Source organism: Myripristis murdjan, chromosome 23 (genome assembly GCF_902150065.1).
Source record: "Myripristis murdjan chromosome 23, fMyrMur1.1, whole genome shotgun sequence".
NCBI lineage: Eukaryota > Metazoa > Chordata > Actinopteri > Holocentriformes > Holocentridae > Myripristis > Myripristis murdjan.
Genome location: NC_044002.1, coordinates 25,407,305 through 25,421,998, shown reverse-complemented (window position 1 = coordinate 25,421,998; position 14,694 = coordinate 25,407,305). Strand labels below are relative to the sequence as shown.

At 39.7% G+C, this 14,694-nt stretch overlaps 1 protein-coding gene across 1 annotated transcript in view; it reads right to left on the bottom strand.

Moving 5' to 3' along the window:
• Positions 1–14,694, bottom strand: part of LOC115355023 (NACHT, LRR and PYD domains-containing protein 12-like) — a 114,393-nt gene that overhangs the window by 56,204 nt on the left and 43,495 nt on the right. Inside the window, 2 exon segments of the mRNA XM_030045646.1 lie at positions 2,090–2,203; positions 2,484–2,597. Coding sequence (XP_029901506.1) covers positions 2,090–2,203; positions 2,484–2,597 — 228 coding nt within the window.

Genomic DNA, 14,694 nt, shown 5'->3' with positions numbered 1-14,694 from the left:
GCTATCCTTAGGCCGACTCCGTTATTTGCGCCTGGAGGTGTGTCTGTGGGCGTGTTTCATGCGCTATCCCTAAAGTTGCTATCTTGCGCACACACTTTAGCGGATAGCGGGTGGTCAGGACCACCCGCTATCCGCTTTCCCTAAAGTTTGGGCTGTTATGAGAGCACGCCCAGGCGGCTTCAGTGCGCGCCCCGACGGAGCCTCGCCACGCACACGGTCGGACTGATACCGGGACGCCGCCGGAATGGACTGAGTATATTACTCATATAGACTGTTTAGAGGAAAGACTGTTTTAATTGGACACTTACGCCAGCACGTTTTATTGTTTTATCATAAGCCAGCAGCTGTGCTATATTTTTATTATTATTTTAATATTTTATTTGCCCAATCTACCTTGTCAATAAATTAGTTAACACATAGTTCCACCTCTGCCTCTTGTGTGTGGTGTGTGACCCGGGGATTTTACTCAATCAGTACAACCTTGTGACACGTCCACTTGGACACATGTGGCTCCACTTCCCGAATTAACTCGCCTATAATATAATATATAATATGTATATAAAGCCACCTTGCTTTAGCCTCAGTAGAAGCCCTGAGAAAATCTACCTCCCTCTCTCCATCGCGGGTTTAGGATTTAGGATTTAGGATAGCGCATCCTGCCCTTAAAGGCAATGGCACCTGGCACACTGATTGGTTTAACTGGCGTAACGCCCAAAACACGCCTATATATAATATAGCGGGTAGCGGAGGTGTTTTGCGGATAGCGGGAGGTGCGCAAGATAGCAACTTTTACGGGGGAACGCCTCTTCCCAAATCCTAAATCCGCAAATAGCGGGTTTAGGGAGTCTGGCGCAAGATAGGGCCCCTGATCAGCAGACACTGGCAAGAAGACAAAACAATGTACATTTAAGTACAGCATACACAAAGTACTACAGCAGAGCGCTCACAATAACAGACCATAGCAGAACAGCACATATCAGCACATAAAAGCACATATATGACACTACAGCATATACAGTAGCACACCATAGACCGTATATAGAGTGGACAGCAACATGCACTGAACGAGACAGAAGCACATAGTAGAGACAGGCAAGCAGGACAAGACGGCTGTTAAGACGCCAGCAGAAGCTGCAGTTGCAGCGCTAATGTACACACAGGTGATTCTTCAAAAGCCACAGTGGGAGAAGGCACTTTTTCTAATAGGTACAACACAGTCTCCTCGGGTTGAACCTCTGTGTGATAAATGTTTGAAGTGGAGGAGCAGCAATGTTATGCAAGATTTTAAATACAAGATTTGCATACTTGATGAGATTAGCCCAACTCAAAATGGTATATTTTCGTAAAATGTGGCAGTGGTTGTAGCTGTTTGGCTTCCAGGCCAGTGTCTGTAGAGTGATGAGCTCTGAAACCAAACTGCATGGGATGCAGTGAGAAGGGGGTATTTTTTAAGTGGGAAACTAGTTGTTCTGCCACTCACTGGTCTGTTTGAGGGCCTTCCTGTTTGTCCTGTCTTCTCAAATGATTTTGAAATCACCCATGAATACAACTTCTTTCCTCAAATCGCACTGTTTTAGCATGTTTTTCAGATTTTGATAAAATCCATTGTTAGAGGAGGGAGGGTGGCACAAAACAACAAGAACAAAGAACATTTGAGATAAAAGAGTTACAGTTAAACCAACACACTCCAAGTCACTTCCAGATGACCACTTCATTTGATTCCAGTGAAAGGTGTCTTTAATGTAAATCATCACCCCGCCCCCCTTTCCTTTAGACCTGTCCTGTCCTGGTACAACTACTGCAGAGGATGGTGAGCTGCTATGTAACCATGTTTCTGGCCTGTTTCTTTTTTACAGTTTTTTTTTTTTTTTGTTTGTTTGTTTTGTTTTATTTTGTTATTTTGGCTTTATGCGATAGTCACAGTGGAGAGAGACAGGAAATGTGGGGGAGACAGAGGGGATGACATGGAGCAAATGGCCTAAGGTCTGATTTGAACCCAGGACGCTGCCTTCAGGACTTGGCCTTAACAAGTGCTACGAGCTCTTATCAGCTGAGATACTGGGGTGCCCCAGTTGTTTTTAATTCTTACCTCTGTTCAGTGGAGTGGTGTCCATCTTTGAACGTCATAGGATGATTCATAGACCAGTCACTCTTCATGGACACACAGCTGGGTACAGGGGAGTCTGATCTCTCCTGATTGATCCTGGTTGAGATAAAAGATCATCTTAAGAAGAGCAGCAGTTCTTAATCTAAAGAAGCCTGAAGCAATCTAAGGACATCTCAGTATTACCAATACTTAGTTCATAAAAAGTGCACAACAGCCCATAATAATCATAGAAATGAATCAGTAGCAGGTGAACCTCAATGTAAATGCTGCTGCTCTGAAGAAACTTCATCAAGAGATCATCTGTGTCTCATCATGACTTCTCACTTCTTCTCAGTAGAGCTGGAAAACAACAAACTCACCTGTTTGAAATTCTTACCTCTGTTCAGTGGAGTGGTGTCCATCTTTGAAGTGAATAGGATGATCCATAGACCGGTCACTCTTCATGGACACACAGCTGGGTTCAGGGGAGTCTGATCTCTCCTGATTGATCCTGGTTGAGATAAAATATGAACTAAAGAGGGGCAGTGGTGTCCAAATTTTGAACAGAAGGTCACAAGTTCAAATCCAAAGTATAGTCTGGAGATTCAGTGAAGAGTGGATGTGTTCAGATGTCAGACATTGTGCTTTTACTGTGCAACTCCCAGAGGCTGATTAACAAAAGTCTGGTTGCAACATGACAACTTACAGACAGACAACTTACCCAGTGTCAGAGGAGTTCTTTTCATCGTTAAAACTGATTCCAGCTTTCTTAGACGGGTCTCTCACACAGCTGTCTGGTTTCTCCTGCTGGATCCTGGCAGACAGAGAGGAAGACCACCACGCTGAGAAATTAACTTTTAGTGAACCAGCCACAGAAGCTGGTTTATTTTATTTTTTATCGGATTACTTTTCAATCAGTTGCATTTCCACATATAGAGACACAGACTGAATCCAAGCAAATGTAATGTAAGTGAATGAGGTGGGAGCTGGGCTCTGTGCTGATGGACTGAAGGAAAGGTGTGTGACAGCAGCAGACAGTCAACAAGCTGTGAAGCTGCTGGGCCTCATGCAGCTGTAAATCTAATGAACCACTAGAGGGCGCTCAGCAGCAGGAGGCCACACAATACACAGTAGAGCAATCGATCAACATGATCAGGCCTGATGTCATGCAACATGAAGAAAAGTGATGTTATTGATGCTTTAAGCCTGTTCGTCTAAAACAGTTCTGATGTCTGGGAAACAGCCTCGACTTGAATAAATATGAACAGTGTCGGCCTGCAGGCTGCACACATATCATCAAACCTCTATTTAGAAATGGAAAGCAGGTTTACTCCATTTTATTGTCTTATTACAGTCACACCAGTCGACAGCAGCGATTACAGTAAAGTGTAAAATGTTAAATGCTGGTTACAGTACCTTTCCATGTCGGTAATCTGCCACCACAGCTTGAGGAAAGTCGTCCGCCGGGCTCGGAGCGGTGCGCAGTTTGATCACACCTAAACGAAAGTGAAAGAGAGAGAGAGAGAGAGAGAGAGAGAGAGAGAGAGAGAGAGAGAGAGAGAGAGAGAGAGAGAGAGAGAGAGAGAGTGTCGTTGAGGTTGTTATTGTTGCTGTTGTTGTTGTTGTTGTTGTTGCTGTTGTTGTTGTTGTTGTTGTCGTTGTTATATTTGAATCCAGTTTATTTCGCTGTGTCTGTTTCCACTGGTGTTGATTTCCCGGTTGGGACGCATCACAGAGGACATACAACAGTGACACCTGGTGGCCAAATGTTGATACTGCAGTGTTCCTCCGCTGTGAACGCGCTGCTGTTTGTCCGGCTGAGCGGCCACGCAGGGAAACACTGCTGCACATACATGAGCTGCTACTGACACACAACAACAAGTCAACATGAAAAAACATGTTTTACTGTAGTATCCACAGTTTTACTACATGGTACTTCATGGTAACTGTGATTATTACACTCCTAACCATGTACACTCACGGTTTTACTATGAAAATGATTACCAAAATAAAACAAAGATTAATTTCAATCACTGACTTTACTATTTTTAAAAATTTTAATATGAAGAACTAATAACCACCAATGTTCTCTATAATATTGATTAACAAAATAAAGCATGAATTGCAAAAAAAAAAAAAAATAGTTATTAAAATATTTTTTAAAAAGACAGAATCATTTTACTCAAATCACTGACAAAGTACAGCAAAAACTGCAAAAAATAATTAAAGTCACATTAAATATTGAAAATTAAAATGACACAAATATTGACTCAGTAACATGAAACATGTTACTGTATGGTAACTGCATTGAATCTTTATTCAGACACATGGTCCACATAAGAAATGAAATTAAAAATAAAATCAAAGATAAAACAGACAAAAAAGTGAAGAAATACATTATACAGTGCTATACCATTAAATTACCATTAAAGATATGTCATATATACACATACACATACATACACATGCATACATGTGTGTATAAGGTAAGGTAAGGTAAGGTAACTTTATTTATACCCGGAGGTAGATTTGGGTTGCAGCCAGTGAGAAGCCCCTGAGGCAGGCCCATGCCAAGATCCTCGATGTCATGCGGACAGCGCTTGGCTCCATCAAGACGTGATTCAGGTGCTTGATGCAGCTAGGTTTTGCACATGAAGCCTCTTTGGACAAAAAGGCTGACATTATCAAGGTTGTGTTGTGTTGTGTCCTGCGCAACATCGCCAAGAAGTTCCCAGTTCCCGCTCCACTTATGGCTGGTAAAATTGAGCCTTTGCACCCAGGGAAACAACATCAGGCGTCAGAAGTGGATATCAAGCCTGAGGCCCTGAAATCCAATCCACTTTCAATCCACTTTATTTATATAGCACAATTTAACAAACACAAGGTTTTCCAAAGTGCTGCACAGCAAGATAAAACACCACAAAATAACACAACAAAAGCAGGATAAAAAAGTAAAGAACACAGTAGGATAACACGATAAAATAAGATAAGATCAATTAAAATAAAATCAGATAAAGTAAATAATAATAATAATATAATAAAACAAAATAGGATAGAATAAATAAAATATATTAAAATATTAAAATAAAGTAATAAAATAAAATGATAACACAATTATAATTTTAATAGAATAAAATAATGTAAAATGCACTGCCCGCACAGCATAAAAGAAAAAAAAAAAACATGCACACATAAAATAAAATCATAAATCATAAAATCATAAATCCTACATGGTATCAAAAGCTAAAGAAAAGAAGTGGGTTTTAAGAAGGGTTTTAAAATGAGATAGTGAGGAGGCCTGCCTAATGTGCAGCGGCAATCGATTCCAAAGTGTTGGAGCCGCTACGGCAAAAGCTCGTTCCCCTCTGAGCTTTAACCTAACTTTCGGCACAGTCAGGAGCAGCTGGTCAGCTGACCTAAGAGAGCGGCTCGGAGAGTAGGGGAGCAGCAGCTCAGAAAGGTCGGGTGGGTCAAGGCCATTCAGGGCTTTAAAAGCAAATAAAAGGATTTTAAAATGAATCCTAAAATGGACGGGCAGCCAGTGGAGTGAAGCTAAAATAGGTGAAATGTGCTCATACTTGCTTGTGCCAGTTAAAAGACGTGCAGCAGCATTTTGTATGAGTTGAAGACGGGCAACGAAGGATCCACTAACCCCCATGTCAAGTGAATTACAATAATCCAGCCGAGTGGTCACAAAGGCATGGATTACAGTTTCAAATTGCTGTCTCTGAAGGACAGGTTTAATTTTTGCCAGCTGCCTTAACCTGAAAGCCAGACAGGATCTCATCAATGTTAAGTTCTCTGTTGCTGTCCCCAGTTGTGAAGACTAATATTGTGGAGTATGTGTGAGGAGAGTAGGCAAGCTCCCTGTGAGATTCATACATGGTTTTGATGCAAGCTGCTGTTTTTGAGCCAGTCCGATCAGAATGTATTAAAGGGGCAGGTAATTGGGTCAGCAGTGGGCTTTGTGCAAATGAGCTCATTTATTAAGTCAAAAAATGTTTTTTGTCATACAAAGTGAACAACATTTAGTTTGATCTACATCTACATTCACTATAAATAAATTCTATTTCCAAAACATTCCTCGGTCATTTGGAGTGTAGCTCTCACACAGTGAAATAACTCCAATAGTATAAAAAAGAGAAAGTAAAATTCAAAAGTCAAAATAAGAACTAAAGTGCACTGAGAGTCCTGAGCATACAATATATCTGTTTTTTTTATGATTACATACATTACATAACAATATTTATCATACAGAATCTAAAAGTAGTATTTTCCCAATGGAGCTGAATGAGTCCACAATCCATTGTTTACCACCTCAGGTATTTTGTGAGTGAAACTCTCGTAGTGCAGTTGCGTTGGCATATATCGTGTCTGGATTCTCATACAGGTTCTCTTCGGTGGTCTGCTGTGGTTTCAGGGAGTTCATGATGCACTGGTGCAGGAAGATGTACTGGGACTGGAAACAGAGACCAGAGTTACAAGCAACACAATAGACAAGCAACATTTATAAGCTGAGTGTGTTTACATGCACACAGTATTCTGGCTGATACTTTATATCCTAATTAAGGTGTTATTCAGGACGACCCGCCAAATTACATCAAAATGAACCTCAAACCAAACCTTTTACTTTTATTGTATCATCAAATGAATGCTATGGATGAATATTTCAAATCCATTAGATCATAAAAATGAAATCCGAGTTGCAACAGGTGATGGGATTTCAGGAATATCATGACTGTCTTTACATGTGCGACTTGAGTGCAACTTCAGTTCTGTGCAGTTTGGTTGTATTGGAGTTCTTCTGGAAAACAAGTGAATAAAAATCATAAATTTGGTTTGCAACATCATTTGGAATGCTCAGAATAAATGGTGACATGGTAAAAGTAAAACTTTCCATTTTCAACAAATTTTGAGGCAGATATTGGGTAATTTAAAAGAAAAGAAGCGAGTAAAATACATTACTCGCTAATTACCACCTACTTACCATGAAAGTACCACTTTCATGCTAAGTAGGTGAAGTGTTGAAGTGTTACCGTTTCCTGCATTGAGCCTGAACAGCAAATGGTGAACAGGATGTGTGAGGTCATGCCTTATTTTTCTGTTAATATTGGCAGGGCCTAGTCATGTCGGTATTATTATGCTGGTTGAATTTCTCATAATTAAGATATGAACAAATAAGACTCTACAAGGTGTTTAGATGAGGCAACTAAAAATGAGAGCTTCAGTCTCCCGTAGAAGAATAATGTGCATGTGAACACACTCCTTGAAGCGGTGGTACCGAGGGATGTCACAAGGATGGATGCCAAAGTACCAAGACCAAAATGATACTACTCAACACAACTTGATACCTCACTTTGCAACCCAGTGTTGTCTAATGTAATGCGGCCTTAGCCTGTATGTGTAAATACTTGAAACGTGCAAAGTTGCAGTCATGCTTACAGGACTGTGAATCTTAATGAGAGCAGGTAATGCAGACCTTTGTGTTTGTTGTTTGTAAAACATTTCAGAGAGTTCCTCTGATTAGAAACTAGTATTTTGTTGGCCTGCTTTGTTTTCTACTTTCCATTTGATTTTTTTTTTTTGATTTTTTTTTTTAGCTGTAACCTATATGTATGCACAAAGTTTCTGTTTACTTGTTCATGTTTATACAAAGCTTTTAAATAAAGGGGTGTGTGCTGAACAGAATTTCTGTTTTTGTCATGCTCTTGAGTCAGATATCAAAGAATCATGGAACTTCCTCAGTATTTGTATCAAGTACCAAACTTCTCATATTGTGACATCCCTTGTGGGACTTGGAGCGCTGTGACTGAAAGCAAGAGGAAGCCATAGTTACTGCAACACTGCAAACCTCACATAACAGTTACCAAGCCCTGAGGAGAAGCCATTGCCAGTTTCTGGGCAATATGAAGTCAAAAATACCATTTCCATAATCTATCAGGAAGGTGTCATCTGTTTTTAGAAATGGCACAACCTTTGTCCCCATTTCTCCCCAAGGCCAGCTTTGTTCAAATCATTATAGTGGGACTGAGGACATTTATTTACTCAAGATTACTGATAAACAAATTCCTGGGAGATGAATTAACATCACCAAAGCACAGGGCATCCTGATGACTCCCTGTGTAGTGCAAGTACAACCGAGGCTAATGCAGCCACAATGACCTGCGTTTGAATATGGTCCCAGCCCTTTGCTGCATGTCATCCCATCATTGTGTCTCTTTTCACTGTATTTGTCAAACAAAGTGGAAATGGCACAAAAAATAATCTTAAAAACAAAGAAAAAGACAAACATCACCAAAGCAGTGGTGGCTCAGCCTGAGACACTCGACTGTAAAACATTTACCTTTGTCTGCACCATGAGCGGTCGGCTCAGTCTCATCTTGTGCACAAAGCCAGCAATGCCCACTGCCCTTTCTCTTTCCAGCTGCTGGAGCAGCACATCCAGCGCGATGATGGTGCCTGTCTGCCCCACACCAGCACTAAAAGGCAGAGATTAAGCACAGCACAGGTAGGCAGTCAGTGCCCATGTATGATCGAATAAACTTGACATTAAGGGTTCAAATTGAAATTTCTCATCCTGCTTTCATGTGGGAGCGTAAATGGCGCTCAAGATCAAGATACAGTGACCACCACCTTTTTTCTGAGGGTCTTGTTACTCACCTCTGATGAAAAAAAACTAGTTAACTTTAATAAAGTCAGCATTTAATGTATTTTTCAAGATTTGATTGCCATCAGCTACTCATATTGAAGTTCTTGATCCCAGAGGAAAGGATGTCATTCCATCTGTGCTAAAAATCTGTGCACTCATGGTGCTGTAAAAGTGCACTGCATAAAATAGGCAACCAAAAGAGGTAACCCTCCCAAGAGTCCAGAATGGGAATAATTCTTAAACTGTACCTGCAGTGGACCACAGTGGGTGCCCCGGCACATTCACTCTCCATGTGCTGTCTAACCAGCCCTCTGAACTGGATCAGGGCCTCGGTGCTCTCTGGGACGCTGTGGTCAGGCCAGGCAGTGAAGTGGAAGTGTTTCACTTTGCGCTCCTCTGAGGTTTGCCTCTGTGAACAAGATTCCCACACAGGAGGTTAAAATCAGTCCCAGTCCAAGGCTCCTAGGCTAGTTGGTACATACTAATAATAAAAACTAAAACTGCAAATTTTTTAAGGCAAAGATTTTAAAAATCTTCATCATGACATGCAAAAAATATATCCAATATTTTCTATAAGCAGATTTGTAATGCAGTGCTTTGACTCAGTTTGACAAACTCAATCACAACTTTAATTCACTTTCTCTTCCTTGGGAGGTATGACAACACCAAGATAGATTATATTTGGATTGATATTTTGAAGTTGAGAGAGATTTTGTACATTTTTCACACCAAATTCCCTCAATGTCCAGTTGGGCTCTGGCTGCTCAGATTTGATTGTGACCACCAGATCCCCATAAAGACAAGGCATGTAGTTCAGAGGCCAGTATTGCTCACACTTGGTCTAGGAAAAATTGAAAAGAGAAGGTCATGAGGACTTTAAGTTTTAGTATAATTTTGCTTTTGGCTTTGTAAGTATAGAATAGAATATTTGCTCTTGATGCCAGTAGGAATAGGATGCAAGACTTCAGAAAGTTTTCTCTACCAGTGAACAAACATTTCCACAATCAACTAAAAATGTCAAATCAATACTTTTAAAATACAGCGATATTTGCTGTGTACACAATGGGACACTTGCATTGATCGTTTGTAATCTATTTATGACACTATGACCATATAACTGCAGATGATTTACAGTAGTACAGAACAGTAGTAGTACATGTAGCAATATAACACAATCTACCATTCCTGAGGACTCACCCGTCCAGTCTCAACACAGTTGGTTACCATGACAACACCCTTTACTCTTTGCTCCCAGATCATTCTCCAGAAGTCACTGACAGTGGAGGCCAGAGGACCCTGAGAGGCGATATACTCTCTGTTGCTGCTGTAGCCCTGAAAACCAAATATCAAAATTATCAGTGTGCACACTTCACTATGTATGTAGTCTACATTGTCTAGCATTTTGTGGTTATAAAAAAAAATCAGAGAGGCCTTGAATTGCATGTCATAACAGTATAAGACTTCACAGGAATGTGGGTGAACAGCACTATTAAGAGGTATTTATTGCCAACTGCACCTCTGGCCATAGGACAATGGTTTTATCTTATCATATCATACCCTCGTATCATAGGACTCTTCTGGTAAAGACCAGCACTAAGCTGCATGCTGTATGCAGGTGGAGGTGCAGAAAACATTTCATGACATGTTTGTGGTTTACATGACAAAATACCTACTGGCATGTAACTGGCATTTATGTAGTCCGAGATGCCACTGTCATCGTCGGTGGTTAGCCTTACCCGACACCAGTCATCTGAGACCAGAAAACAGAGCTCGCTTTAATCGCAGTGCTCCACATCAAAGTGAGCACTGTTGTAAAAGGCTGTAAAGCTAAGGCAAAGAGCTCATGGCTCTACAGCTGCTGATCAAATGAAAGAACAAGCAGAGGATGGACTTACATGGCAAGACATTGGTGAAACGATTCTTAGTTTTATTCTCTGGCATAGCAGCTGCCTTACGTGTCTGCTCTGTGCCAACAGGACCGAAATTCTGCAAAAACAAATGTCAGATGACTTAGCATGTGATCAAGAAATAGATTAAATATCTATCTATCTATCTATCTATCTATGTATGGATAAGCACAATAGCCTATGTTAAGTTGTCATTGGTTACCTCATATTCCTCACTGAAGCCTCTGTTCTCATCTGCACTCATTTGGTAGAAGTGGTCTGGAAAACGATCCACCGGAATGGCTCTGAAAAAAATAATACAATAATAAAATACAATCTGTATCATTTTGTATATTTCACTTGCATCATCTGCTTTTTACCTATGAATACACAGTGAGTGGTGTTAACAATATATCGAGAAAATTAAATGGCTTTATTACCTGTATTTTTCACTGGATAGTTTGATACCACGATTAAATGAGCTTTTCCTGCTGTGGAAAGGAAGCAGAGAGGTCACTGATGTAAAGGGCACAGCCATCATTTCAAAAGTCAGGGAGAGAGACTGTTCAGGAGTGAGACTTTTTTTTTTAACATAAAAATATATCAACCACTTTGTGTCAATGTGTGTATACAAACATTTGAAACATCAACAAATTCACTTGATTAGTTAAAAAATATATTAACATTAAATTACGAAATTAAATCACCATAAGAGTACTCCAAAATTAACCAAAACAAAAATTTCTAAATCGCAAGAAAAACATCAATGAAATGAAAAATATTCCTGTCATGTAATTTTAAATATAGATGTAGAATAATTACAAATTTCTTGTATTTGTTTAACCTTTTTTTTAAAAACAAATTTTCCAGGATTTTTTTTTTTTTTTTTTTTTGATAGTTTTGTAAATTTATTAGCTCATTTTCTGGTCATTTTCTTGTATAATTTCTACTAGTTTCTTCTTAATTTTCCATTCATTTTCATCACCCATGTTTTTCAAAGAAACAAAGTGAATTGGGTTTTAGAGGGGTTAAATGAAAGGTGTCTGAAAGCAAAAAACAAGGTGGACTCACAAACTGAGTGAACAAAATGTAGGTGTAATAAAGTGTGGGGGACAGAAGGGACATGTTCCAGAAGTGACCAGTCTGACTGACATAATATATTTCTTGGGAGATGATGTACTTAAAATTGTTCTTACTGAGGCAACACCGCCCTGAAAACCTCTGGCTTCCGACGCCAAATGAAGATAGCCAGACAAACCAGGAGGCAAAAGAGCAGCACAGCGAGTACAGCTCCTGCGATGACTCCTGCAGGAAATACAACCTGGCTTTAGATCTCTGCGGCATTTCTGATACTCAGCACAGTATGGAAGGCCCTAGTCACAGTCAGATTATCTTTATTGTCCCATCAGGAGAAACCTTTGGTTGCAGACAACCTTCAAAACAACAAGGAATGAGTGGAAATGTTTAAAATTTCTTTCAGTAAAACAATAATCATCTCTCACTCACCCCTTGGATCGGTGTGGCAGTCAAAACTGCGGAACTCACTCCTCAAGGTCCCAGAGAATGAGGCTACAGACACTTTGTATGTCTTCGCAGGTTGAAATCCAGATATTTGGGTTTCCAGCTTTGCATTTGTGGTAACCTTATAAGTATTCCCTTTCACGTTCACCTCCACACCGGTCCACACACCACTCGGCTCATCCCAGCAAATTAAAATAGAGTAACCACCTCCCCAGTAGTCACAGTAAGCATTTATAACTGGAGGAACTGATTAAAACAAGTGATAAAACACGAACAAAGGCTTAAACAGATGTTGATACTGAACTGTCTGCATATCATATTTTGACATCTAAGACAATATTTCCCAGCTTTCTCTGCTTAGATTCTAAATAAAAGTGCTGAGCAAATGTACTCATCATATCACTGCAGGCGATACACATAAGACCACCTTTACACTGTACAACAAAGATTGAGAAATGCAGTGATAGTATTTCATTATTTTGGTGACAAATTCCGAAAAATGGCAGGTTTGAACTTACTGATTGTCAGATTGTGTTGACACTGTAGAAAGGTTTCTGAGTTCTTTTCATAGAAAAGAGACACCACATAGGTGGAGCCGGGGTACAGGCCAGCAAAAGACACATTACGGCCTCCATCACTGTGAACACCATGAACTTGAGATCCATTTGTGGCCACTGCAGTCGAGAACAAACCCTCGACCGTTCCTTGGATTGATGAGTTAGTAACATGCCAGGGTGAAGTGGAACAGTTTATGGCTGAGAGGAACAAAAAATAATTGCATTTGTAAGTAACAACGTAAAATAAACAAGTCTTCATTGTCAAATTTAGCATATGACTATTGGAAAAGCCCTAAAATCACAGACTGGAACAAAGCTTATTAAACACATGAAACATGAATATCAAGTCTTTGTTAAAAGCAGAAAATGAAACATATCCTCTGACAACAGTTTTGAAGAGTCGCTGATGAGGGCAAGCCGGTGTACCTGTCACTGTGAAGCCTTTAAGAGCCGCGCTTTTGACTTTGAAGAACACTGTGAACAGGCTGAACGGATACTCTGTTCCAGCATGGAGAGATGGAACCTTGTATGTCACAGGATCTGAGGATGAACTCGCCACAATTGACTCGTCTTTGTTGTTTATTTGAAGCAAGTATCTGTGGACTCCTCCATGCACCTTCTCCCACTGCAGGGTTACACCAGTCACAGAGCGTTCAGTCACGCTGACAAAAGCCACTTTCATGGGAGCTGATGAAAAGAAAGAACACTTCATTCACTGCCACTGGTAAACTTTGAATTAAGTTTATGAATTTAGATTAGATTAGATTAGGTTCAACTTTATTGTCATTGCAAAAAGTACTGAGACAACGAAATGCAGTTTAGCTGCATATTTTACTGCTATTTTGCAAAACCTAAATATTTAATATCTAAATAAAATATAAATATTTATGTGTAACAACATGCCATGAATGAATTTGGCAGTCAAGTTTGCTGGCTGCCAAATTCATTTCCTTGGAAGAGAGGTAAAACATAAGCAAGTTAGAGAGCATTTATTTAAAAAAAAAATCACTGAAAGTAAAAATGAAATATAAAAAATATGTTATTAAATGTTGTTGCAATTTAACCAAATCTTTACAACTACACTTTTAATACTGGAATTTATAATTTCACTTTTTAAAAAAAAAATTCTGCTTCCCTAAAGAAAGACAGAAAATTATGCGTTTTAGCCAGGGTAATTAACCATGAATTAATAAGGTCAATCATCCCAGATTTCTTACCAGTGACTGCTGGGATTGAATATCCACTGCTTCTGAAATCTTTAAACACAGTGAAGAGAGTGAAGTCATATATAATCCCAGCCATGAGATCTAAGACGGTGTGTGTCACTATTTCCTTTCCTTCTTCTGCAGAGATGTTGCTTTCTCCTCCACTGAACACAAGTGTATAGTTGAGGATGTTACCAACTTTATTCCATTTCAGAGTTATACTGGTTTCATTTTGCCCAACTGCTTTGAACTCATCTGCATTGCGAGGAGCTGGGATATAAAGAGACATTAATTGCACAGAGGAAAAGGGCCAGATATAACAGCTAAGATTCCAGGTACAGATAAATACAGCAATTTGTAAACCATTTGCATTTAATAGAAATACCTTGCTCATAGCTATGTAATAGTCACCTACCAGTGAGAGCTGTAAATGAGTGTCCAGAGCTGCTGACTCCCTCAAACACAGTGAAGAGGGTGAATTCATATTTAGTCATAGCCATAAGAGGAGAGACTACATATTGAACTGCTGTCCCATCTGTTTCACTGATGTTCTTCATAACGGTGCTGCCAATGTCATTATACTGGAGCCTGTATGTTGTGATGCTGTTAACTTTATCCCACTGCAGAGTTATGCTGTTTTCATTTCGTCGTACCACCGTCACTTTATTAACATCTTTAGGAACTGAAAGAGGAAAGAATTGACAGGTGTCATAAGAGGACAGATAGTGTAGTGGGAAACAAATCTTAACAGATTTTTTTTTTAAGAATGACTAAAAGATCTCCCAGTAAC